General features: G+C 42.5%; 2 protein-coding genes across 10 annotated transcripts; one reads left to right on the top strand and one right to left on the bottom strand.

Annotated features, from left to right (window-relative positions):
* On the bottom strand, positions 1–15,351 carry tmtc1 (transmembrane O-mannosyltransferase targeting cadherins 1). 4 transcript variants are annotated; one of them, XM_085902239.1, is made up of 20 exons: positions 15,063–15,351; positions 13,932–14,105; positions 12,496–12,673; positions 11,810–11,883; positions 11,163–11,339; positions 10,967–11,048; positions 9,354–9,457; positions 7,130–7,319; positions 6,152–6,273; positions 5,871–6,038; positions 5,495–5,608; positions 4,554–4,697; positions 4,169–4,277; positions 3,701–3,803; positions 3,494–3,629; positions 3,199–3,343; positions 2,534–2,671; positions 670–792; positions 418–495; positions 1–304 (listed from the first exon to the last, which is right to left on the bottom strand). In XM_085902239.1, the coding sequence occupies exons 2-20, from the start codon at positions 13,985–13,987 to the stop codon at positions 179–181; spliced, it is 2,367 nt and encodes a 788-aa protein (XP_085758365.1). In that variant the 5' UTR covers positions 13,988–14,105; positions 15,063–15,351; the 3' UTR covers positions 1–178. The 4 variants fall into 4 exon arrangements, with proteins under 4 accessions (XP_085758365.1, XP_085758361.1, XP_085758363.1 ...); XM_085902235.1 differs by lacking the exon at positions 15,063–15,351 and having other exon boundaries at positions 13,932–14,328; XM_085902237.1 differs by lacking the exon at positions 15,063–15,351 and having other exon boundaries at positions 3,767–3,803; positions 13,932–14,328.
* Positions 15,078–27,135, top strand: LOC147040005 (putative RNA-binding protein 46). 6 transcript variants are annotated; one of them, XR_015063126.1, is made up of 10 exons: positions 15,078–15,381; positions 16,374–16,553; positions 16,627–16,807; positions 16,899–17,055; positions 17,195–17,324; positions 17,460–17,554; positions 18,769–19,114; positions 19,200–19,399; positions 19,474–20,681; positions 26,190–27,135. XR_015063126.1 is itself a non-coding variant. In XM_085902242.1 (10 exons), exons 1-10 carry the CDS (start codon positions 15,324–15,326, stop codon positions 26,219–26,221), a joined length of 1,482 nt encoding a protein of 493 aa, XP_085758368.1. In that variant the 5' UTR covers positions 15,079–15,323; the 3' UTR covers positions 26,222–27,135. The 6 variants fall into 6 exon arrangements, 4 of the variants coding, with proteins under 4 accessions (XP_085758370.1, XP_085758368.1, XP_085758367.1 ...); XR_015063125.1 differs by having other exon boundaries at positions 19,474–20,864; XM_085902242.1 differs by having other exon boundaries at positions 15,079–15,381; positions 19,474–19,576.
* The last annotated feature ends 423 nt before the right edge of the window (positions 27,136–27,558 follow it).

The following is a 27,558-nucleotide window of genomic DNA, read 5'->3' as shown; positions in this document are numbered from 1 at the left end:
TTCAGGTTAAATTAGAAATATATTCCAACAAGTCCGATACCAAGTACTCCCTTTCCTTCTTACACACTGTCATCACACTTGTGACCAGTGAGGCAGGATCACAACTGCTGCAAAGCCTAGCAAAGGTCAGTCTGTGGCAAATCTTGTGAAGTTGCAAGGACAAATAGGGTAAAGGGGACTACGGAACTCCTGTCATCCTCCTCTCAAGCCGATCCAGCTTCTCCAGATTTTCTTTCAGAAGTTTGGACCCAGGATTGAGACTCAATGCTCTCTGATAGTACATGCGGGCTGCTGTATAGTCTCCCTGCAGAAACACGAACAGACCCACATACTTTGATTTTTGACATATTTGTGTTTAAAAATGTTGCAGAGAAAGAATATTATCAATTTTATTTGGACAACAGAGTTTTTATATACCTTGATATGTTGAATCCCTCCCATGTTTATCCAAGCTTGTGACTGATCTGGGTTGAGTTCCACAGCTAATTTATAGCTCTAGTGATGAAAGTAAACATTGAGGGAAATATTAAGAAGAATGGCTCCACTGACCAAGCAGCACAATGACAAAGTGTGCTTGTATGGACATCTGAGTAACTCTGAGAAGATCCTGAATTGAAACTAGAATCAGTCTGTAAACAACAAAGATACACAAAAGGACAAGAACGGTACCTCGAAAGCTAGGTCCAATTGGTTCATCTCTCGTAGCTGGTTTCCTTTAGAGAAATACAATTCCGCTCTCACGGCAAGATCACTGGGATTCTGCTGGAGAGCGATGTTCAGAGCTTCCAGAGCCTGACGCAAACAGATAATGCCACTCATTTATCGTCATGGTCTTTAACAATTTTATTCTCTGCTGTGCTCTCATAACAGAACTGAGAAAACAAAATTAATTGCCGCACTGGCAATCCAGACAGTTGTGATATATAGGATTTTAGGGCATTTTATTCATTATGAACGATCATGCCTACGACGAAAATTATACAAAACTATACACAGTAAACTATGCAAAAGTATAAAAAAATATTCAAACAAAGTTTTTATCGTAATTACTATAATGGAACACATCTTCAACTTTTGAATAATTGAATATTACCGTAATTTTCTGACTAAAGGTCGCTCCGGAGTTTAAGTCGCACCAGCCATAAAATGTACAATAAAGTGAAAAAACCCACATATAAGTCGCACCAGAGTATAAGTCGCACTTTTGGGGCAAATTTATTTGTCAAAATCTAACACCAAAAACAGACATGAACCAGCAACAACAGGCTAAACGATACGGTATTCTAACATGACATATACACAAACGAGGAGCTGAGAACAGGCCTGACGTAACATTCAGAGTTATTCAAGTAAGTATTACATAAATAACACGTTTATCAAACCATCTGTGTCACTCCAATTCATTAAATCCATCAATCGTGCTTTCAGACCCGTTGTAAGTTGCATTTCCAATTATTCCACAGACCCATATAACGATATATAAAGTATATTTCAAATAACTATCATATTAAAACAATATTATTATTATCTGTGTCAGTCCAAATCATTAAATCCATCGATCAAATTCCTCGTTCTTTATGTCAACAACGCCGCACGTACGCTGCAGAGATCTAGTATATAACTATATTGTAGCGTTAACAAAGTACCAGGAAAGACGTGGGTTTATATAACAACAATATCAAACCATCTGTGTCACTCCAAATCATTAAATCCATCGATCAAATTCCTCGTTCTTTATGTCAACAACGCCGCGCGTGCGCTGCAGAGATCTAGTATATAACTATATTGTAGCGTTAACAAAGTACCAGGAAAGACGTGGGTTTATATAAGAACAATATTATCAAACCATTTGTGTCACTCCAAAATCATTAAATACATCGATCAAATTCCTCATTCTTTATGTCAACAACGCCATGTCCGAGCCCCATCCACCGACCCTGGACAGCCACCCGGCCGAGCGCCGGCCCCCATCTTCCATCCACGGAGGTGGAAGAGAGCTCCATAGAATAGGAGCGTGCGCGCATAAAAGCCATGTCCGAGCCCCATCCACCGTCCCCGGACAGCCACCCGGCCGAGGGCCGGCCCCCGACCTCCATCCACGGAGGTGAAAGAGAGCTCCCATCAAGAAGGACCGGGCGTGCGTAAAAGCCATTAAAGTTTTTCAAACCTTCTGTATCACTCCAAATCATTAAATCCTTCAAACTCTTCGTCCTCCGTGTCACTTACAAACAAAACCGCTAATGATGCCGGTAGTACGTGGGGCCCTTCGTCATCCTGTGATCGAATCCTTTGCCCTTTATGTAAACAACCGCCGCGCGGCACGGGTGACGTCACTTGAAGTTCAAATGACAGTAATCCCGTGCTACATCGCGGTTTGTTTATCGCGGTTTCACTCCATCACGGATTTTTGAATTTTGAAAATTTGTGAAAAAAATTACATACAAGTCGCTCCTGAGTATAAGTCGCCCCCCCCACCCAAACTATGACAAAAAACGCGACTTATAGTCTGAAAATTACGGTATATACTGCACACCTCTGTGTGGTTGCCTTGCTTGCTGTAGATGGAAGACAGGAGGCGGTAACATTCAATGCATCTGTTCCCTCTGGAAATGATGTCCCGGGTCATTTTCTCTGCATCTTTTGTATGGCCAGCCATGGATAATACTTGCGCCTGGATGCAAACACAGACAAATATTATGTCAAGATGCCATACAAGTTTATTGTCATGTGTTGACTGTCTATTGGAAGGTTACTGGTTAAGCTGATAACAACCAGGCAGTACTTACTTTTTTTTAATGCTTTCTTCATTAAAATATTCTTTTTACAAATTGCGAGACTATTGAAGGTTATGTTGTTGTCGCTAATGCAACAATTGCATGCCGATATGCAATTAGCTCTGTGTGTTTGTGTCTCTTGTAGTTGTGTTGGTAGCAGTCAGTGTTGTTACACTTATATGTAAAAATGTGTTTTACATGGTACACTTATTGAATTGGCCAAGCCTTGGAAGTCCAAATCGTCAAGTTGAGGGTATAGTAGAAATGACAAAAAGAAGCGTTTTAAAAGAATAGCCCCACAGTTATAGTTATCACATAAGCTAACATCTAAGCTAGCTTCTTCAACTTCTTCCTCAGAATTATGGGAATTAACTTAAAATGTGATGAACCTCTTTCTAGATGTCGTGCTGATGTGTATGCTAACCAGTGCGAGCCGAACGTCAGTGTTCTCTGGCTGTAGGCTAACAGCCTCTCTGTAAACATGCAGGGCATCATCGTAGCGGCCAGTGTTGTAGTACAGCGCCCCAAGTGGTGCCAGAATCTCCACCTTCCTTGTCACTTGAAGTGCTCTGTAGGGAGGTGTCAAGAATCATGGTTACTAGTTAGAAGCTGTTCAGTTTTATAATACAGTTCCGTACTACCAGCCCCTCTTACTTTTTAGACAATCTGCTATGTGCTTCTTTAATTCATCTGACAAAAAATACAATCAATTTAGCTACCTTTTATACCAGGACTCTGCCTCTTTGTTCAAATTGGAAGAGCGGAGAAGGCGGCCCAGGTTCACCATGGCCACATAATGAGCTGGTTTAAGTTGAATTGCCTGCTGGTAGTGAACAGTTGCCAGCTCCTCCTTTCCTATGGAAGAGGAAGTGTAAGCAGGAGTCAACAGTTTTTGAGAATGTTCAAACTAAAAACTTTTACTTTACCAGTATCCACCAGAAATACCCCATAGTTATTATGCAGGTCTGAGCTGTCAGGACAATTCTCAATACCTTTTAAATACATTTCATGGGCTTCAGCGTAGCGTTTCTGTAAGAATGTAGATAGAGAGGACTAAATTAGTGCAAGCTGTCAGAGTCAAGTATTCTGCTTATATTAAAAAAAAAAAAAAGACTATTTCATTTGTTTCATTGCTAATTATGCTTCAGTTCCCAGACTATCTTGGCACCAATTGTGCGGAGAGAATATGAAAACCCCACAGATTCAGGTTTGAGCTGGGAATGGACTCTAAGTACTCTTGGATGTAACTCCAAAATTACCTATATGAATCACAGTTCCCCAAAATTTTGGAACAGTTGAATGAGGCTTGAAAAAAGCCCAAAATGTGACTGTTTAATAAACTACCACTCAGTACTCTCACAACAAAGGTTTTTTGAACTGTGCTAAAAATGTACCTGGTCAGCATAGAGTGATGCTAGACTGGAATAAGCATCGGCGAAATGTGGGCCATAGTTAATGGAATCCTTCAGCAGTACTTCTGCTTCTTTCTCCTTGCCCTGTGACCTAATTAATAACATCATCATCATCATAATTATGTTCATAATCCCGGGCCAACTTTCACATCACTACAGACTCCACAGATACTCCAAATAAATTAAACTCATTCTTTTTGTACCAAATATTAAAGAAACCAGTGTACAATTAATAATAAAAAAAAAAAAACATTTCCTATTAATTTCCAAATGCTGTACACCAGATAGTGCTTGTCTCATCACCAACTTCTTTAAGGGACAAGGAGAAGCTGAATTAAAAAAAAAAAGCTTTCAGAGTGTGACTGACTTGAGGAGGTTTCCCAGGTTGAAGAGTGCTCGATTATGTTGAGGATTGATGTCCAGTGCGCTCCTGTAGTAGCGCTTAGCCTCCTCCGGATTGTGTGTCAGAGTGCCGAGGTTGTTCATAGCGCTGGCATGGCGGGGGTACAACCTGAAAATTAAAGGAAATTTCAGAAGAATGTATTATAGAAAATCAAAAAATTATGTTTTATTAAACATTTTTCCTTTTGTCTTAATTAGTAAGTTTTTGTCAAAGAAAGAAAACACCCTTCAGGTCATTCAAACAACTTGAAACTGACAAAAAAAATCTAAACTTAAATTACTACAGTATACTACAAATATGTTTGTTTTTCTTATTTGTTGTGGCTTAAAATTTAAATAACCCTAATCAGATTTGATGCTTTCATCACAAAATTTCCGCAAATTTTTTTTGCTCCTGTTTCTAGGACCTAAGTATGTTTCTGACCTGTTGATCCCTTACGAACCATCCAGACCTCTCAGATCGTCTCGCACAGGTCTGCTCTCTGTTTCCAGAGTCAAAACCAAACAGGGAGAAGCAGCGTTCAGCTTCTATGCTCCAAATATTTGGAACACACTCCCGGAGACATGCAGGTCTGCTGTTTCTCTCAATGTATTTAAGACAATCACTGAAGACTTCTTTGTTTGCTGCGGCCTATTGCTGATTTTACCTTAACTTATACTGCACTGTAACTCCGTTCCTGTTTTATTTGATTTTTACGGATTTTAATTTTAGTCAACTGTTTCTAATGTTTTTTAATGTTTTTTTAACTGTATCTTGATTCTTTTAATGTTTTCTTATTCTTTGATGCCTTCATGTCTTGTGTGAAGCACTTTGAATTGCCTGATAGCTGAAAAGCGCGATACAAATAAACTTGCCTTGCCTTGCAATGAAGATGCATTAAATACATACAATGTTCACAATCGAACCTGAGAGCAAGGGTATAGTGATAAATGGCTTCTTGGTGCCGAGAACTGTCCTTTAGAAAGTTAGCGTAGTTGTAGTGGACTTTGGCATTGTAAGGAAGAGTCCAGATACCAGAACTGAAACAAGGTCAAGAGGAGAAATCATTATTTACAGCCACCCAATAGAAAACATTCAAAATAAAACAGTGATTCCTAATTCATTTGCAGTCATTCATATTTGAATAATCAACAAAAAATTATTATTATTATTATTATATTTATTATTAACAACATGAATGATGCTCAGACCACAGATTCTAGCCAAGGTATAAAAAAAAAGTTCTTTTTTATTTATTTTTTTATCATTACCAGTCATATAGTCTGTAATTCACACACTCACCTGAAGAGGGCCTCTCTGGAAAGCCAGACTTTATTCTGCTGAACCGTCTTCCAAGAAAACAGCAGTAGCAGCAACAGCATGGAGGCACTAAGGATTGTGGTGCCAAAACGGCCCACCAAAGAAGAGAGACGACTCAAGCCATGAACCACCAGGATACAGTAACCCATACTGCAAAAGCAAAGTTGGGAAGATGAAATTAATCAGAGAAAGAAAATGCAAAGCTGCTTCGAAAGGAAGTTGTTAGTTTTAGAATTTAATACAAATTTCCCAGAGATACTCACCTAGGCATGTAAAGAACCCTTTCGGCCACAACAAATCCCACCCTGAAGAAAAGGTTGCTCGCAGGAATGAAAGGAAACACTAGAAACAATAGTCCCATTAACACCTCCTTACGCTTTTGTCTCTGCGAAGAAAAGTATTCCCCATTTACACCTAATCACGTCAAAGCCAAAAGGTAAGAAGAACTGCAATGCTGATACAGATTATTGTTAGCGGCATCAAAGCTACCCAAATGTACAGCGAAGTGTTATTTATGTTGATCAATTTGTCTACTACATGCGCCACATCCAAGGATCTGCCCACAACTGAATTAAGTGTTATTTGGTTTTGCCTCCACAAGTGGAAAATGCATTTTAATACGTCTTTATAGACAAGCGGTCGCTACCACAAGAAAAAATAAAAATGAAATTAACAAAACATTGTGGTGGAAACAAACTATGGCTAATCCTAACGTGAGTTATAATGAATTCATCTACACACACGGTCGAACAAATTCACGACCTCCATCCATCCATCCATCCATCCATCCATCCATCCATCCATCCATCCATCCATCCATCCATCCATCCATCCATTTTCTATACCGCTTGTCCTCACTGGAGTCGCGGGCGTGCTGGAGCCTATACGAGCAGTCATTGGGCAGTAGGCGGGGGACACTCTGAACCGGTTGGCAGCCGATCACAGGGCACACAGAGACGAACAACCATTCGCACTCGCACTCACACCTAGGGGCAATTTGGAGTGCTCAATTGGCCTACCAAGCATGTTTTTGGTACGTGGCAGGAAACCGAAGTGCCGGGAGAAATCACATGCAGCCACAGGGAGAACATGCAAACGGCACACAGGGAGGGCCAGAGGTGGAATCAAACCGACACCCTCCTAACTGTGAGGCAGACGTACTAACCAGTGCGCCACGAGCCACCCTAAAACTCATGACAATAATAATAAAAAAAAAAGGAAAATAATAATATGTATTTTACCTGCAATGAATGGATACAGTGCAGACAGAGGGCAACCATCACCACAGCTAGTAACACAGTGGCCATATTGCGAATGTCACTCAGCGACTCAACAAGAGGGATACTACCCACTTGCCAGTCATAGCACAGCACGACGGGGGCCATCAGCAACCAGGTGTTGAAGTACAGCAGGTAAGAGTAGGTCAAAATTCTGAGGAGAGACAAACGTGGAAAAGAAATGGATGGATGGATACACAACAGGCAAATTGAGGAGACAATGAAAACAATATCTTGGTCACAATTGCATGTATGGTTTTAGCTGCTACATTCTGTTTCTACTAGTCGATTCCCAGGCTTTTCTATAACAACATAGTCAAAATGTTTTACATGATACCTTGAACGCAAACCCCACAATACCAGCTAAATACTCAGAAAGGTCCCTCCTTCTGGGTAATGTAAGGCCACTATTTCTATTTCGGTTTCCGTTTGCCTGCTACTTTGATGGGCAAAATTGGATACGCTTCGATTTAGCGCGGTTCCAGTCGGCCATTTGTGAAAAGTGCACTATGATTACCCTAGCACTTAAAATGTGCAAGCTGTGTCAATCTTTTTTTTCTAATCTTTGTACAATACCTGTAGCAAATTTAGCATATAGTTGATTTACATTTGTAGTCCCTTGGCAGGTAACATCAAACCTCAACCATTAAGATAATTGTGTGAAGGCGAAGGCCTTCACACTATTGTTATTAGTGTGAAGGCGAAGGCCTTCACACTATTGTTTTTCTACTTTATTATTATTGTTAGTGTGAAGGCGAAGGCCTTCACACTATTGTTCTTCTACTTTATTATTAGTGTGAAGGCGAAGGCAACAACTTATTTCTCCCACTTTTTTTACACCTGACTACTCCCACATGCTTTAACCGATTCACCCCATTCCAACTTTCACACGCTCCCAAAATTCACGGCATGTTTGGTACCATTTTTTTTGTTCATAACATTTACCGTTTTTGCGTAATTAACAAATTTGTTTCTTAAAATCCCCCATTCATTCTTAATGGCACATTCAACACGAGCCATTTTCTCGAGTGGGTTCGAATCTCACTTGGCCGTTATTTTTTATTCATTCATTTATTCATTTAATTTTAAAATATCATTTTAATGATTTATTTCATTCAACATCATCATCATGATTAATTTACAATTTTTTATTTCATTTAATCATTTTATTTCTCATGATTTAGCATCATTCCACCACTTCAATAGTAAGTCACTGTTCAGCTCAGTAAGTAGAGAATGGCACATTCAACACGAGGCATTTTCGCGAGTGGGTTCGAATCTCACTTGGCTGTTATTTTTTATTTATTCATTTAATTTTAACATATCATTTTAATTTATTTTATTCAACATCATCATCATAATTAATCTACCATTTTTATTTTATTTAATCATTTTATTTCTCATCATTTAGCATCATTCCACCACAGCAATAGTAAGTCACTGTTTAGCTCAGTAGGTAGAGCATCAGACGAGTTCGAGTCCCGTAATAACAATAGTGTGAAGTGTCTTCGCCTTCACACCCAATTTCTCCAGAAATTGCAAATTCTAGTTTTACTTATTCCTCCCACTACTGACGCTTAACTACTTCCACATACTTCAACCAATTCACTCCGTTCCACTTTTTCGATATATTTAATGAATTGGAGTGACACAGATGGTTTGATAAACGTGTTATTTATGTAATACTTACTTGAATAACTCTGAATGTTACGTCAGGCCCGTTCTCAGCTCCTCGTTTGTGTATATGTCACATTAGCATACCGTATCGTTTAGCCTGTTTTTGCTGGTTCATGTCTGTTTTTGGTGTTGGATTTTGACAAATAAATTTGCCCCAAAAGTGCGACTTATACTCCGGTGTGACTTATATATGTTTTTTTTCACTTTAATGTGCATTTTATGGCTGGTGCGACTTATACTCCTGAGCGACTTATCGTCCAAGATAGTTTTAAAACTGTTCCATACTGGTGCTGCATAGATACAAAGAGTTATTTAATTTTATTTTTGGGGCTACTCCGGAGCGACTTATAGTTACATTTTAAGTTAGGTTTGAATCAAGTGAATGCAATACTATTTAATGTTTTGTGGATGTATATGTGTATATTTTACAAATACATACAAAGTAATTACAACTGGAATTAAACAACACATTAAAAAAAAGATAAGGTAACTGTAATTATGTACCACTGACCTGGTAAGAAAATAAGGTGCAAAGGATGCAGGATTGTCCTGTTCAGAGAAAAGAGGCATAGAACCTCCCATTAACCAGAGTCTTAATGATACAGTGGCCAATACCTGAAAAAGGACAAAAGTAATTAAATAAAGCAGTCACAAATATGAGACATTAATCCATCCATCCATTTTCTGAACCGCTTTGTCCCCACGGGGGTCGCGGGCGTGCTGGAGCCTACCCCACCCGTCATCGGGCAGCAGGCGGGGGGCACCCTGAACTGGTTGGCAGCCAATCGCAGGGCACACAGAGACGAACAACCATCCGCACTCGCACTCACACCTAGGGGCAATTTGGAGTGCTCAATCGGCCTATCAAGCATGTTTTTGGGATGTGGGAGGAAACCGGAGGGCCCGGAGAAAGGGCCGGAGGTGGAATCGAACCCGCACCCTCCTAACTGTGAGGCGAACGTGCGCCACCGAGCTGTGAGACATTAATATTTGTTCAAATTTAGAGTAAGAGGGCTGCACCAAAAATATGTAACAAATTTGATGTGACTCACAAAACAGTAAACCCTGTGGCTATGCTACAAACATGCCACTGATGAGATAATAGCAATTCCGGCTGCATAACGTCCTGTTCTTTTGCGCTATGATCTGGCTGTCTGCTATTAGCACGCTTGCTCCATTTTGCTGCTCTTATTTATCTATTTATTTATTTATTTATTTATTGTTTATTTATTTGGGTTATTTGCTTATTACTTATTCGTTGCTCTTGTCTGTTCATTTTTACTCTTTGTGCTATTTGATTGTAAGTGTTGTGTACTGTGTCTAGTCACCGTGCGACGGTGGGAAACGTAATTTCGATCTCTTTGTGTGTCTTAACGTGAAGAAATTGACAATAAAGCGGACTTTGACTTTGACAACTTAAAACAGAACAATTTATAAATGTGACACTGTATTTTTCGGACTTTAAGTTGCTCCGGAGTATGAGTCGCACCAGCCCTATAAATGCATGATAAAACTAATAAATAATAAAAAGACATGTATAAGTCGCACCGGAGTATAAGTCGCAGTTTCGGGGGAAATGTATTTGATAAAATCAAACACCAAGAATACACGTCATCTTGAAAGGCAATTTAAAACAAAAATAGAATAGGCAACAACAGGCTGAACAGTACGGTATGCTAACTTTACATAAACACATAAACAAGGAACTAAGAACGTGCCTAACATAACATTAAGAGTTATTCAAATAACTATAGCATAAATAACATGCTAACAAGTTTATTGAACCATCCATGTCACTCCAAATCATTAAATCCAACAAAATCTTCATTCTCTGTGTCACTTATAAACAACTCTGCTAACCCCGGAAGTAGAAGATACGGCGCTTCCTCTTCTACGTGGCTTATGTCAGACTCTTTTGTTCAGTTGCAGTTCCAATTATTCTACTGGCATAGAGCGCCTTCTTGCGGTTTCGTGTGAAAATAATGTGAAATTATAAATTGTGTTATTAATTTCACACATAAGTAGCGCCTGAGTATAAGTCGCACCCCAGGCCAAACTATGAAAACAACTGTGACTTATAGTTCGGAAGATACGGTACGTAAGCTTTAAATAAAAACTACTTACGTAGGTAGTGACAAGACAGGCTCGTTTGATGAAGGGTTTCCAAATCTGGAGAAGTTGTCTAACACCAGTTCCAGACAGGTGACTGAGAAAGGGATTTAATGATAGATGTTACACACCAGTAATTGGTCAAGCCTTTTAAATAACTTGCGTGTTGGCTGGAAGCAGAATGGCTGGAAGCAAAATGTTTTGTGCTTACCGGAAGAGGGGCTTGCCGCACAGCACAAGAGCATCGTAAAACATGCAAACCCCGAACACTGTGATGCCCGTCTCTTTCACCAACATGGCACAGGTGCCCAGCAGTAAACTTACGAGCAGAGACCCCACTGACACTGTTGAAGGTGTCGAGTCTTCGGATGCGTTCACACCAACACTCCTGAGAGGATAAGAAATGGGAGGACAACACAATGTTTTATGTTGTTTTTTGTTGTTTTTTTTAGAAGAAATTTAACTTTCTAACTTTTTTTGATAACTGTGTAACTTGATTTGATAGATTGGCTAAAATAAAAAAATGAAGAAACCAAGGCCAACCATGAGCGTCAGTCGAACCGCAATATAGCAAGGGATTGCTGGAATTTGAATTTCAAGTGACGTCAGCAGCGCGGCAGTTGTTTGCATAAAGGACAAAGGATTCGATCACGGGATGACCAAGATGACGAAGGGCCCCACGTACTACCGGCATAATTTGCGGCTTTGTTTGTGACACGGAGGACGAAGAGTTTGAAGGATTTAATGATTTGGAGTGACACAGAAGGTTTGAAAAACTATTACGGCTTTATTTGAACTGACCATAGCGTACTGTAATTTTTGGGTGGAAAATGTTAGCGTTTTGTGAATTCAATTTACCTTATATAGGAAAGGAATGCAAGCAAGAACAGCAGACAAGCAAATACATCAGCCCTTCCCACTATTCCAGATACCTGCAAGTAAAGAAAAGATATTGAAAAATAATCCCTAACTTTTGCACATAAAATGCATGGAAATTTTTCTGCTTCACAAATTACTCATCAAAGTCTGGATCTTTCACTGATATTTTTCGATTACAGGAGGAAAAACACTGAACACTGCTTGTAATATGCTAATTATGCCATGGTTTTAATTCCAATCACTTTACAAAGCATGAATCCCAAAGGGATATAAAAATGTATCTTACAATTTTCTTTCTAGTTCTTTATACATCATTATTTATATAGCGTACGTAATACTCCCTAAAAAAATACAAGCAGCCCAAAAATTAAAACGAAATAAATGAATTGAATTGAATTTAAAGAGGCCCAGATATTTCAGATGGCGTGTGAGGGACACGGAAAATGTAAAAGTGATTAGAAGGACACGGACGCAGAAAACTGACCAAATGCCACATGAACACTTCGAAAGCTAAGCCCTTTGTTAAAAGTTGTTGTTTTTCATTTTGTTGTGCAAATTTCAAATTGCACATCCATGTAAATTATTTAGGTCTGTTTAGTTGACACAATTTTCAAACAATTTTGCGTGGTTATGCTGATTATCATTTGTGTACATCATGAACTCACAGCCTCAGTGTGCACAGGGTGCACGGCAAACAGGACGGACGTGACGAAGGCCAGGTGCGACTCTTCAAACACACACCGTTCACACGTTTGCATGAGCACGCAGGTTACGGCGCAGTGTAGACACACATTGACAAGGTGGAAGTAGAGAGGTGTCATGCCACCCAGAAGGATATTCAACCTGATAGACACAGAGAGGGGGAATTAAATGATAAAATGTCATTTTCAGCTCATTTTACAGAGATTATATGTATTGGATTGAATATCCACTGAATATAAAAAGTCTACACACCCCTGATCAAATGCCAGGTTCCTGTGATAGTAAAAAAGAGAGTAAGATAAATCCTTTTAAAACGTTCATTGCCTATAGTCTAAATATAAATAAACAACTGAGATAATGCAGTTGCATAAGTGTGGACAAGACTGCTCCAATATTTTTTTTAATTCAATGTTTAACCAGGTAAGTCAATTGAAAAAAAAATTCTCATTTACAATGACAACCTGGAGGCAAGGTGTGTGAAGTGTCTTACCCAAGGACACAACGACACGTGACTGTGACAGAGCTAGGGTCGAACCGCCAACCCTCCAGTTACTAATCGACCCGCTCTACTACCTGAGCCACAGTCGGCAAAATTAACCAATCTTATTCAACTTAACATTGAATGGGAGTCTGTGACTAGTAAACGTGCCTCTGATTAACCCCAAACAAAGTTCAGATGTTCTAGTTGGCTTTTGCTGCCTTTTTTTTTTTTTGCCTTTTAAAATTATGGCTAAAACGTTCATTGCACCACAACACAATTATTCCGTAAATGTTTGGGATATTCTAAAATGAAAAAGATTCTATCTTGCCACCCTGGCTCATATCCCAGACATAAGAAGAAGAATCTAAAGTCACTACTTTAGAAATTCCTGCTGCTCCTACACGGTTGCGGTCAGGCTTTTGGTAGTCTTGCTTAGGTTTTTCTTCTTTTTTTTTATCTTTGAGAGGATTGTCCAGTTCTTGATTAAATCTCTGTTGTGCCATATTTTCTCCACTTTATGATGGATGCCTTCGCTATGTTCTGTAGTACGTGTAATTGAACCATAAGATGCCTCCCATGTGACTTTAAAAATGTCAAGAAAAGACTACTATCATGTAAAATACCAAGATTACTTCCTCTTTCAAAAAGCATTTTTTGACTAAGGCTGATGCCACGTCGATGCCAATGCAGCATCTATGGTACATTTCAATTAAAATAATGCAAAGGGGTTGTGAAGTGTGAAGAGATTACAGCATCGGTGCTGCCTAACGTCATACTGATCGTGGATTTATTACTTCGTGAAACAGCAGCTCTACACTGTAGACTAATAATACTACGTTGTACGTTCTCGTTTCAACACAATTCAAATGGTACCAAATTAAATGTAACATTGGCCTTGAAAAAGTGTGGAGAACTCACTTAAAGGTGAGAATGCAAAACGGTCTGTAGGATTTGTGGCTGGAATTATCCGACATTTTCTTGCCCCAAAAATCGTTGGTGAAGATGTTAAGGAAACTGGAGCTCGGTCGAACGTCCGGGTTGTTGATAATTGCCCAAACATCGTCGTGCACCAACTCCCCATGGAGAGAGTTGCTGTAACATAACACACACAGGGTCACCAAAACCGCGCAGCGACTCGCAGTCCACACCGTCTGCTGCCGGACGGGGTTTGATGGATGCTGGGGAGGTTTTTGCTCTTTTCCCGGGGATGTCATGTCAGCCCTGGTTTCTCCAAAGGCGCATGTGGGCTGCAAATTAGTGTGCGGGCACGTAAAGATTCGTCCATTCCGCTCGGCAGGGAGTGTCCGTGAGAGAGGTGAATTTAAAGAGGACAGTTTGTTGGCTTATGCTGCCTTCAGGTAAATTCGGAAAAGAGCGTCGCAAATGCTGAAAGGTGTTGAAACGTGATTATATGACAGAAATGCATGTAACAAATGAATTCCTTATTTTACAGCCTGGGCGATGAGCTAAAAAGCACTTGATTGTGCGACTAACGTGAGAACGCAATCCTACTAATACTTAAATGTACGAGTTTGAACTGTTCAGGAACTGCACATCAACACTTAAAACCCGCCTTCACACGCATGCGCAAGTGGCTGATGCCGAGTGCGTCAGTGAGCAGATGTAAACATTGCTTGTGGTGGAAAGAAGTATTAACACATTGTAAAATTGTAGTCGAATCAAATAAAAATAGTTACATTCATATACTGATGGGAAAAGAGATGACAATCAGATCTAAAGCAGCAAACAAATCAAGTACATTCCGCTCCCGCTATTTGCTATTCCTGGCCCGCAAAAAGCGATAATATTTTCGAAACTTCAAAAACACTAACGAACGTTAACATTAACACTAAAATACGTTTAAAGGTTTCAGTGCTGGTGATGGGGAATGGAAAATACTATTAAAAATACAATGAACGCCTATTGTGATAATTAGTATTGTCATTATGTCACATTATGAGTATTATGTTGAGCTGTGGAAACAAATAAGGTTTTATCGGCTTTCAAAAAAGAGGTGCGGCATGTCGGAAAGGTGCATCTGACACTGACCCTTCGTGCTCAGCTAATGGGCGTCGACTCGCTTTCGTCACAGGATTCACCTGCAGGCCTTTTTCTCGTCTTCCTTGGCTCCATTAAACTGAAGCGGTCCAGTTTCACTTTTCTCAGATAACACTGAGCTCACTCTGCTTGCCAGGCACCCTGGACGCCCCTGGACAATTGTTGCAGTGACGGAGAATTGTCACAAAGTGACTCGCATGTCCATGTGGACATTGAATTCCACATATATCCCAGATTTTGCATGAACCATCAATGTCCTTACGGAATACCTTGTCCGCCACAGTGCGTGAAAAATCAGTCTTTGGCAAATGTGAGTATAGTAGGTCTCTCTCTCTCACACACACGCCCCCCCCCCACACACACACACACACGAACGTGATTTTTTTTTTCTAACGCTACCATTAGATGCACACAATTTTGCTTTCTTTAATCCCCAAATTTATGGTGAAGTTTTACATTGGTCAGTGTGTTTTGGCTCTGCTTTTTATTGGGTAGATTCAAACAGGAGAGACAGGAGATTTGTTGCGACATTTATGAATTTGACTGGACTTGATAAAAATCAACTTCATCCATGAGTGTTCTTCTCATGTATTGGTGTGTTGACGATAATATTCATAATTTAGAATTTTGATCGTAAACATGAAGACCTTCAGTACCCGCATAATCAGAACTCTTGATTGGCTGAAAAGAACTCACGTTCGTGTCAATCAAGATTTGGGATAGTTGATTGGTCGACAATAACAAGTGCTCTATTCGCGATCCTTTTAAACCAGAAGCGCTTTCGTAAGGAATATCCCCTAAAACTGTGGCTGACTCGAGTTTAAATTCCGTTCAAAACATACTACAATACTACAAATTAAATGGCGGAAAAACGAGGTGGTAAGTATTACGGTATTTTTTTCACAAAACCGTGTAGAAACCAATAATGTAATGAAAGCCGTTAGCATGATGGCTAGCGTAATTTAACTGCCGCGTGTCTTGTTAATACATTGCGTAGTCATCGGCCGACATTTTCTAATACATTGTGAACTCATCTGCCGACATTTTCGTGATTAGCCTTTTTTGTTTCTTAAATTAGTTTTCTACACTTATACCGTACTTTTACTCGTATTTTACCAAGGTTAGGTTTTGTATTAAGAGATGATTAGCATATGTAATAAAGTGGCTATAAGGGGGTTATAGCCCCCTCCCCCCAAAAAAGGAGGACACACGACAGGGCGATAGATTGATGGCCTACTAATTAATGATTTACCTATCATGAAAGTTTTGTGTACTTCTCTATTACCCATCTCCTATTATCAGACTATGACGAAGAGATTGTAAAACACATAGCAGCTTCCTCAGAGGTCGTTCCTGTCAAGGGCATGAAAGAGTTCAAGAAGTCACTCTCCATTCAGATGGCCTTGGTGGCACTCATGGACAAGACAGGGTATAATATTCTGCAGGAGAATGGACAAAGGAAATATGGTGGACCGCCACCAAGTAAGTGGAAATAATAGTGATGTGCTGAGCTCCCTGATTGCATATTGAATTTTTATTCATACTTTACTTGCAGACTGGAAGGGTCCGGTGCCACGCATTGACTGTGAGGTGTTTGTGGGAAACATTCCCAGAGACATGTATGAAGATGAGCTTGTCCCTCTCTTCGTCAAAGCAGGGACCATCTATGAGTTGAGGCTGATGATGGAGTTTAGTGGCGACAACCGTGGCTACGCCTTTGTCATGTACACCAAAAGGTATCTTTAAATATCAATCCTGATCTCATGATGCTGGTAGAGAAGTTAAATATTGACATTGATTATAATGACTATGACAATTGTGTTTCAGGGAGCAGGCCCAATTAGCGATCCGGATGCTGAACGAATATGAAGTTCGTCCAGGGAGGTTTATTGCCGTGTGCCCCTCTCTGAATAATTGTCGCCTCTTCATTGGCTCCATTCCCAAAGACAAGAGTAGGGAGGAGATCATGGAGGAGATCAAGAAGGTACACACACAAGGATGTTCTCTGTTTGTGAACATTCATCACATACTAAATCAGAATTGTACAGTTGAGGGGGAAATATATATATAGGTATGTATATATTTTAAATTATTCATCCCTGAATAACCTCACATTGACCCAGTTGACAGAGGGCCTTCGGGATGTCACCGTGTGTTCAAGCACCTCAGCCAGCAGCAAAAATCGAGGCTATGCCTTTTTGGAGTATGAGACACACAAGGCGGCGGCATTGGCCCGAAAGAACTTAATTGCTAGTAAGTTTTTGACTAAGTTTCAATTGCAACACCATCCAAGATTTTTATATGAAATCAGAAAGATGAATATGATCATGGCATTGCCATCAATCTTTATGCCAATATATACTCATGAGGATTTTCTTATCAACACAGTAAGGAATCTGTGGGGTCACATCCCCTGGGTGAACTGGGCCAAGCCGGACAAACACGGAAAGGGAGCCAACGTGCAGTTTGTCAGAGCTGTTCACGTAAGTCGCGATGAATCGTATGATTCACATACAAACAATTTTATGAGTCAGAAAAAACGGGTTGCACCAAGTACTAGTACGAAAACTGAACTACAATACCTAACCGGCAAAATTGTTCTGTACTATCATTTTTGAGTATCTGTATTTAACTCTTTCAATGAATTTTGAAATTTTTGAAAATTTGAAAAAAGAGTGCCAGCCAATTTAAAGCATTCTGATTGACCTTTCAAAACTACCAAATGAAAAAAAAATGTTTCTTACCTTATTCTAATTGTTAGTAAGAAAACACAATATAGATTGGTTTCGGCTTTATTTTGGACCGAAAACCCCAGAAGAATATAAACTTTTTGTAGAAAGACAAAAACAAATTTTTTCTCTAAATTGCCAAATGCAACAATGAAAATCTGTTTTTGATGGCAAAAATAAGCAGAGTAAAAATTACATTACATTTACATCCATCCAGCCACACAATTTGGAGTGCTCAATCGGCCTACCAAGCATGTTTTTGGGATGTGGGAGGAAACAAGCTATTTCCGCCCAATTTAGCAAGAATAGTATTTATAGTGTGTGTGCGGTTGTATTTGTATTACATCATCTCTTTTACTTCTAAATTTAAATAAGCTCCATCTTTTGCTCTCTTTCGTGACACTCGCCATAGAATTAACGTGACACTTTGATCAATCATGATCAATCATCCCTCATTTAAATCCATGTTTACAATGCCCAACATGTAAATGATTTTGTGAAAAGCTTGTTCCTGACTGAGGCATTGTTTTGGATTTTTCATATTAGTTTTTAGTTTGTTTCAACTTGGTCTTCTACATAGTCATGACGTTGCTAAAACAACAAATCTTCGTGTTATAAGAAATGTGCAAACACGTTTGAAAATGTTCGAAATGTATTTTAGATTCTATTAATCACGAGTGTCCTAATTTGTATCGTTATAATTTTTTTGAATCATTAAAAATATAAATCATTTTAGTTATTTGGTCAGCTGTTATTCTACAGCTTTTAACTGAGTTTTCAATCTGGTACCTTGTCATTAGCGACGTCAAGGTATGGTATCAACATCAGAATTTTGGTATTGTGACACTGAAGTAGTCGATCACAAATTCTGTGCTGCAAATCAGAGCTAGTTTATCAAAATGAAACATCAGTAACATCCATGTACAGCAATAGTTTTTTTTGTCTGAAAGTCCGACGTCCCTTTTCAGGTACGTCACCTCTCACCTAGCACCACAGAGGAAACACTGAAACGCGAGTTTGAGCGCTTCAAAGCAGGTGCGCTGGTGCGAGTCAAGAAGTTCAGCGACCACGCCTTCCTTCACTTTGGCTGCCACAAGGAAGCTGTCGCTGCCACCAGCATCATGAATGGCGCCACCATCGATGGAAACATTGTAGAAGTGTGCCTCGCTAAGCCCATCGGGGAAAGGGTGGGTAAGAAATCTGGCGAATACCAGGGAAGCAAGACAGGAGGAGAAGCCAAGGAGAGTGTGAAAGACCGCTCGTCTCTGGAATCCTTGATCCCGCCCCCTCATTTCCAATGCGCTGTAGGGCCAGGTAAATGATCAGCAAGTTCCGTCCTTTCCGATCTTAGTCAGTGGCTCGTGTCTTGTTGCAGCAGTATTGTTCCGTTTGTGTTCAGAAAAAGCCGACAAGCACGTGTTCCCGCTCTTTCCTGGCACGCCGCTGTGCCGCACCAACGTGCTGCTGCTCCGACCTGATCAGATCAGATCGGCCGTCAGCCTGCTGGACTTGTATTGCTTTAGGCAGAACTTGCCTCCCCCACATTACCAGCTCTTCTCCATGCTGGGTCAGGACGGGACCCGGCTCCTGGTTTACAAGGTTATGATGACATTAGCATATGCTTGCTATGCTTTGAATGGCATCAGTTGGACTTGAATTGAATTGCTGTGTAGGTGGTGATGCCGCTGACGCAAAGTGCCTTCGTACCTGACAAGTTATGTGTGCGGCTGGATGATGCTAAAGAGCTAGCTGCACAACACACACTGTGGAACCTTGGTGACACACTAATACACACACACACCCACACACTCACAGTGACACCTGAAAGGCCTGGGGGGGTATTCTAGAAAGCAGGTTATGTGAAAACTTTGAGTAAATGAACCCTGAAATGAGGGGAACTCTTGAGTTCCAGAAAGCGAGGTAACTTCAACTCTGGGTCAGTTACTACTACAGTTCTTATTCTGTGAACATAACCTGCTTGCTGGCAGGTTTACTATACATAAAGAAAGCAGTTAATCATGATTAGCCATTAATTCAAAATCCGACGGACATGGAAGTCGTAATAATTCGAAACGCTTTACGTTGCGAGAGAACCTTCCGACCCAGATTAGATGTTTTATCCTTTCTAAAAGACTATCTTCTCGAACGCAACTACTTTTTTGAACAGTATAATCTATCTCAACAACCTTCTCTGACTGTGGGATGCTTGATGGTGTTGTTGTACACTCGTCTGTCTTGTGTGTCGGCACCATGAGTTTGATTCCCACACCCCCTGAAGGAGCACTAATATCAAAACAAACTTTATGCACAGCAGTATGTTTTTTGCAAATGGCATTTTCTTTATAATATCAGGGATGCAGAGCATTATTTCTTTTTCAGTTTAAAAAAAATAGTATTTTAATGAGTGTTGGTGTAGGGTTAGGGTTTTTAAATAACTACAATAGGTGTAAAACATAAATGCATTTGTGTCAAGTATTATTCCACAAAGTGTCAAATTAACTGAGAGGACGTTGGAAAACGTGTTTGGGGTTTAAATTATTTGATGTAGCCACTGAAATAATATTTTGGTTTAAATTAATACTGACTTTGTTTAATAGCGTGAATCCATTTAAAATAATTAAGTTAAGATTTAATTCAATAATTAAACAATTAAATTCATTTAAAATTCCTACTTCAATTCATAACTATAGGCTATGCTATGAGCTTATGGTTAGATGTTACAGCAATGAAATAGTACATTCAAACTTGCGCATCGGGCAGTAATTTCCTCCCATGACGTCTCTCCTTTGCTGCTGCAGTCTCCTTACATTTGCGGCGAACAATACTTCGTACTTGCCGTAGGCTTGCATAAGGACCTCGAACTATACTACTGTAAAATAAGGTGATCTGTTTTTCCTCAGTTGTCATGGTTAATCGTGGTATCGGGCCTCATCATCGGGTATTGATGATCGCTTTTTATAGTGGTTGTGCACGCGCGTAACTCCAGGTTAACATACTCAGAGTTGATTGAACTAACTCAGATCAGCTTTTCTGGAACCGAATACTAAGAGTCTCCCATCTCAGAGTAAGTCAACTTGTCGTATGTTGAACCTGATTCTGAAATACCCCCACAGATAACGTTCGTAAAAAGTCAACTGAGTGTGTGATTATCTCCGCGTATTTTCCGGGTTTGTTTTTTGTGGGACAGCCGGCGTTGCGGTGGGTGGACTCGACGTTTGTTTTTAACACATGTAATGTTACGCTCAGCTGGGGTGGTGAGCCAAAAATGCAGAGAACCCAGGAGACAAGACACAAAAACTGAGGTTTTAGGGCAAAAAACAATATATTTACTTCTCTCACAAAAAAAGGGGTGATCCAAAGTGGATAGGAGGGAGGAGACGCTGGTTTGACGTGTAGTTGAGCGCTGACCACGGAAGGTTAACGTCGAAGCGTCGAGCACTGTCTCTCAGGGGGTTTTGTAGACCGCCTCCGACGAGATGATGTGGAACAGCTTGGTTGATTGGGATGAGCCACACCTGTGCTGTGCTGACTGGGGATAAGTGGCACAACAGTACCCCCCCCCCTGAGGGGAGGCACCGGACGACCGTCCCTGGGCACCCGGATTGTCCCGGTAGAAGTCATCCAACAACGAAGGGTCAGCAAGGTAGGACCTGGGCACCCAGCTACGATCTTCAGGGCCGAAGCCCTCCCAGTCCACCAAGAACTGGAGGCCTCTTCCCCGGCGACGGACGGCCAGCAGTTTACGAACCGACCAAACAGGATCACCATCAGCCAGTAGTCGAGGTGGCGGGGGAGCAGAAACCGCCGGTGCCAGGGGACTGGTGGCGACTGGCTTCAGCTGGGACACATGGAAAACTGGGTGCACTTTGAGAGCAGGAGGGAGATTCAGACGCACTGCGGAAGGGCCGATGATGCGGTCCACGGTGTAGGGACCGACAAACCGAGGGTTCAACTTGCGGGTAGACGTCTGAGAGGTTTGGAGGGGCAAGTCCCGGGCCAATAGCCAAACTTTCTGGCCAGGCTGGTAAACCGGGGCATGCCTCCTCCGCCGGTTAGCATCACGCCGAGATCGTACTGAGGCACGGAGTAGCGCAGCCCGAGCAGTCCTCCAGATGTGTCGACACCGGCGGAGGTGGGCCCTGGTGGATGGAACTGCCACCTCCAGTTCCTGCTGAGGAAACAAGGGAGGCTGGTAACCCAGAGAGCATTGAAATGGAGACATTCCGGTGGCAGAGCTCTCCAATGTGTTGAGGGAATACTCAACCCAGGGTAGGTACTTAGCCCAGGAAGAGGGGTTGCTGGAGGCAACGCAGCGAAGGGTCACTTCCACTGCCTGGTTGGCGCGTTCAGTCTGCCCATTGGACTGAGGATGGTACCCGGAGGAAAGGCTGGCCGTGGCTCCAATTCCCTTGCAAAAAGCCTGCCACACCTTGGAGATGAATTGGGGACCACGATCCGACACAATGTCTGAGGGAATACCATGGAGGCGTACGACATGGAGGGTGAGGAGGTCAGCCGTTTCAGCAGCAGAAGGAAGCTTGGGGAGGGGAATGAAGTGGACGGCCTTAGAGAACCGGTCGACCACAGTCAGGATGGTGTCATAACCCTGGGACAAGGGAAGTCCAGTGACAAAGTCCATGCCAATGTGAGACCACGGCCGACTCGGAATTGGAAGGGGTTGTAGGAGGCCTGCTGGAGGGCGATGGGAAGCCTTACTACGGGCACAGACTGTGCAGGCAGCAACATACTCCTTCACATCCTTCTTAAGGGTGGGCCACCAGAATCTCCGGCCGACGAACTCCGCTGTCCGGCGCTCTCCGGGGTGACATGAAACACGGCTGGAGTGACCCCACTCTAACACTCGAGGACGGGCAGCATCTGGAACAAACTGCCTGTTCGGGGGTCCATTGCCAGGGTCAGGTTGGGTCTGCAGGGCCTCCATTACAACAGAATCTATGGGCCAGGAGACTGCCCCAACCACACGGGCAGGAAGAAGGATGGTGTCGGATATCTCCGGGACAGCAGGGCCCTCAGAGAACTGACGGGAAAGGGCGTCAGCTCTGACGTTCTTTGACCCTGGGCGGTATGTGAGAGTGAAATCAAACCGGCTTAAGAACAGAGCCCAGCGGGCCTGCCTGGAGTTGATCCTTTTTGCTGTTCTTAAGTAGGTCAGGTTCTTGTGATCTGACCACACGACAAAAGGCAGTTTTGCTCCCTCCAACCAGTGTCTCCACTCCCTCAGGGCATCATGGACCGCCAGCAGCTCCTTGTTTCCCACATCATAGTTCCTCTCCGCTGGGTCGTAACTTCTAGAGAAATAAGCGCACGGATGCACCTTCTGATCCTCCTCCGACCGCTGGGAGAGGACTGCCCCAACGCCCGTATCAGAAGCATCCACTTCCACAATGAATTGTCTCTCAGGGTCAGGGTGGACAAGCACTGGAGCTGAAGAGAACAGACCCTTGAGTCTGGTGAAGGCCGTCTCGGCTTCGGGCGTCCAGGAAAAGGGGCGTGTGATGGAGGTCAGGGCATTGAGAGGGGCAGCGATCTGACTATATCCCTTGATGAAGCGGCGTATGAAGCCTGCGAAACCCAGGAATCGTCTGAGCTGAGTCCGGTTGGTAGGACGCGGCCACTCCTCCACAGCCTTGACTTTGGAGGGATCGACACTCATCCGTCCAGCCTCCACTATGTTTCCCAGGTACGTAACAGAGTCAGAGTGGAAGACACACTTCTCGGCTTTAACGAACAGGCGATTCTCCAACAGCCGTTGGAGAACCAAACGCACATGCTGGTGGTGTTCCTTCAATGACCTGGAGAAGATGAGGATGTCGTCCAGGTACACCACCACAAAGATGTTCAACATGTCTCTTAACACATCATTTACCAGGCATTGGAAAACTGCTGGTGCGTTGGACAAGCCAAAAGGCATCACGAGGTACTCAAAATGGCCGAGATGGGTGTTGAAAGCTGTCTTCCATTCGTCGCCCTCTCTGATCCGGACTAAGTGGTAGGCGTTGCGGAGATCTAGCTTGGTGAACACCCGGGCATGAGCAAGAGGCTCAAAAGTGGAACTAATAAGGGGCAAAGGGTACTTGTTTTTTACTGTGATGTCATTAAGACCACGGTAGTCAATGCAAGGTCTCAGGCCGCCATCCTTCCTGTCCACAAAAAAAAAACCTGCCCCTAAGGGAGATGATGATGGTCTTATGAAACCTGAGAGCAGGGACTCTGCAACATAATTGCGCATCGCCTCCTTCTCTGGAAGGGAGAGGTTGTAGAGTCGCCCCTTAGGATAGGGGGCCCCGGGAAGGAGGTCGATCGCACAATCGTATGGCCGGTGAGGGGGAAGTAAAAGGGCTTTATCCTTACTAAATACTGAGGCAAGGTCATGGTAAATACTCGGAACTCCAGAGATATCAGGGGTTACGGGCATGGGTCTGGGACTACTTGGAGGTGAAAGGGCAGAGCGTAGACAGGTCGCATGACAGGCTGTGCTCCATCCCAAAATCCGACCAGAGGCCCAGGAGATGTGAGGTTCATGCCTCTCCAACCAAGGTCTCCCCAATATCAAGGGAGCAGTAGGGGCATGAAGGACAAAAAAACGGATGGGCTCAGTATGATTCCCTGAGAGCGTGAGCATAAGAGGTTCAGTGGAGAAGGAAATGGTTCCTAACGAGTGACCATCGATGGCTCTGGGAGACAGGGATTGATCTAAGGGAACCAAAGGAATTCCGGCCTGGCGTGCGAAGGAAATGTCCATAAGGCTCTCGTCCGCACCAGAATCAATAAATGCACTAACAGACAATGTTTCTTTGCCCCAGGCCAGGGTTGCGGGGAAAAGACGGTTGGAACAAACCTTGGGCTGGGGAATGGTGGTGTTGCTCACCTGTATAGCCCCTACTGGCGAGCTGGGCCTTTTGGGCAGGACCGGATGAAAATGTCCTGATTCTCCACAGTAGAAACATTGTTCATCGCTCAGCCTCAGCTGCTTTTCTGCTGGCGAGATCCGTGATCGGCCAACCTCCATGGGCTCCCCAGACCCTGAAGTAGATAGGAACGGGGGAAGCATAGGGTCCTGAGTATGAGGAGTTGGCCTGGAAGGTGAGGTGGGGAACACAGAAGCAAAACGACGGGGGACAGACTGTAGGGGGCTACGTTGGGCTCGGTCTGTACGCCGCTCCTGAAGTCGTGCGTCCATCTTGAGAGCCAGGGATATTAGCCCGTTAAGGGTCTCCGGGCTGTCACGGACAATGAGGTCCTTAATAGAATCCCTCAGCCCCTTGCGAAAGACACTGAGGAGGGCTTGGTCATTCCAACGGCTCTCTGCAGCAAGGATCCGAAATTCCAGCGTATATTGAGCCACTGAACGCGACCCCTGGCGGATAACCAGCAGGCGGCTAGAAGCATCTTGACCATCTGCAGGGTGATCAAACACAGCCCGAAACTCACTCTTGAACTGAGAGTAGTCGGTAAAAAAAACTGGGTTGTTCTCAACTGCCGCAATGGCCCAGCGGAGGGCGTCCTCGACCAGAAGGGACATGACAAAAGCAATTTTAGACCCGTCAGAGGAATATTTAGAGGGCTGATGGGTAAAAAGTAACTCACATTGTGCCAAAAAACCTCTGCTCAGATTGAAGTCACCGTTGAAAGGCCTAGGGCTGACTAGGCCAGGCTCGGACTGAGACTGCTGTGGGTTGGGAAGGACAGGGCTGGGTTGTTGGTTGGAAGCAGAGGCAGGGCCATGAACGGGAGCGGGATTTCCTTCGGCTGAGGCACGGACAGTAAGTGCATCCAGGGACCGTTGAATGCCAGATAGCGCTCCTGCAATAGACTGCACTTGGTTGGAAAGTGTTGCCACAGAACCAAATAATTCGGATGATCTTGGCTGCCCGGCCCCCGGGGTCCCGGCTTGGCTCATGATGGCTTCGACGTTCTGTTACGCTCAGCTGGGGTGGTGAGCCAAAAATGCAGAGAACCCAGGAGACAAGACACAAAAACTGAGGTTTTAGGGCAAAAAACAATATATTTACTTCTCTCACAAAAAAAGGGGTGATCCAAAGTGGATAGGAGGGAGGAGACGCTGGTTTGACGTGTAGTTGAGCGCTGACCACGGAAGGTTAACGTCGAAGCGTCGAGCACTGTCTCTCAGGGGGTTTTGTAGACCGCCTCCGACGAGATGATGTGGAACAGCTTGGTTGATTGGGATGAGCCACACCTGTGCTGTGCTGACTGGGGATAAGTGGCACAACATGTAAAGCACTTTGAGTGACACACCATGTATAAAAAGTGTCCTATAAACGTTAATTGATTGATTGATTGATTGATTGACAGTTAATTGAAAGTAAAGCATTCATTCATTCTTTCACTTTGTCCGCTTCACCACCAGATGCAGCTTTCATGACTGATTGGACCATTTAGCCATCAGCTGTACAATTTGATGCCAGCCATTCTGCTGCGCTGCATGAGGACCTTCAATTCCCGAGTTGACCGAACGAGCCTGTACTCGAATCCGACCCCAGCCACTCCAGGAGAACAATACGAATTCAGCAGCAGTTCTTGTTTTGCTATGCTATGGCCATGTTCTTCTTGTGTGGGTTGATGTTGAATGAAATGTTACATGAAATGTATTGAATACATTTTCAACGTAAGGCTAGGTATGTGTAAATGTTAGCCACCAGGGGGCGACTTGCCATCAGTTTTGTGGACGATGTTCAAATTGATAGATCCTTTTGGTGATTATCATTCTGCATAACAAGCATTTTTTAAAAATTCAGCATTGATGCGCAACTACACATCTCATCGCACGTCCAGTGCAATTTTTGTTATTCTATCTTTACTGTGTGAATGCGGAACAGAAATAATTTAAAAATTCAAGATAAAAGCCAAACATTTGGTTGTTTTCCACAACTTCAAAGTCATTCCACGTAATTACACAGTATTCCACAACATTTACATTTTGATCTTTACCATTTTGTTCTTTTCCACATAATTTGATTCCATATTGTTCCATATCTTGTTCCATATCTTGTTTTTATGTGTTTTGATGTTTAATTAAATATGAAAAGATATATATTTAATTTCAATTTAGTTACAAGTCTAGGTATGTGTCAATGTTAGCCAGCACGGAGCAACATCGTCAGTTGTATGTGCTGTATGCAAATTGTTCGATCCTTTTGATGATTATCATTCCGCAGTACAAGCATTTATTTTGACTTAGCATTTCAGTATTGATGCACAATTTCCCCAGAAATTGCTTGTCAAGTGCAATTTCTCTTCTACTTTTACTGAACGATATTTGTTTCAAAAATTCAAGATAAAAGACAAAAACTTTATTGTAACTTTGTTTTTTCACCCCCATTGATACAATTGAATCAAACAGTCCCAACTTCAACGTAATTACGCAGTACTCCACAACAATCCTTATTGTTCTTTACCATTCATATAATCCCATGTAATTCCACAATCCCAAAGCATTCCACATGCTTCCATAATGTGTCATTCAGCATTTCTCCAGAAATTGCTCGATCTCATAAGCACAATGTACACTTTTTTTTGCTTTTGCTGTTTTATACACTGTGGACTCTGCTTTGGCTCAGAAAAGAAAGCTGGGGTCAGTTGACAGACAGCTGGCCAAGAAAATGCCTGACTTTCTTACTGCAACCAATTAAATTTAAGTGGATATTGCTTTTGACTGGAATCTCCAACAAAGTTGTGTACAGCTGCGTGAGTTTGTATATCTTAAAGTGCTATGCCAC

Source organism: Syngnathus leptorhynchus, chromosome 21, assembly GCF_054491065.1.
Source record: "Syngnathus leptorhynchus isolate UIUO chromosome 21, UIUO_Slep, whole genome shotgun sequence".
Lineage (NCBI taxonomy): Eukaryota > Metazoa > Chordata > Actinopteri > Syngnathiformes > Syngnathidae > Syngnathus > Syngnathus leptorhynchus.
The sequence above is the reverse complement of the archived record's forward strand: the minus strand, read 5'-3'. Positions and strand labels throughout refer to the sequence as shown.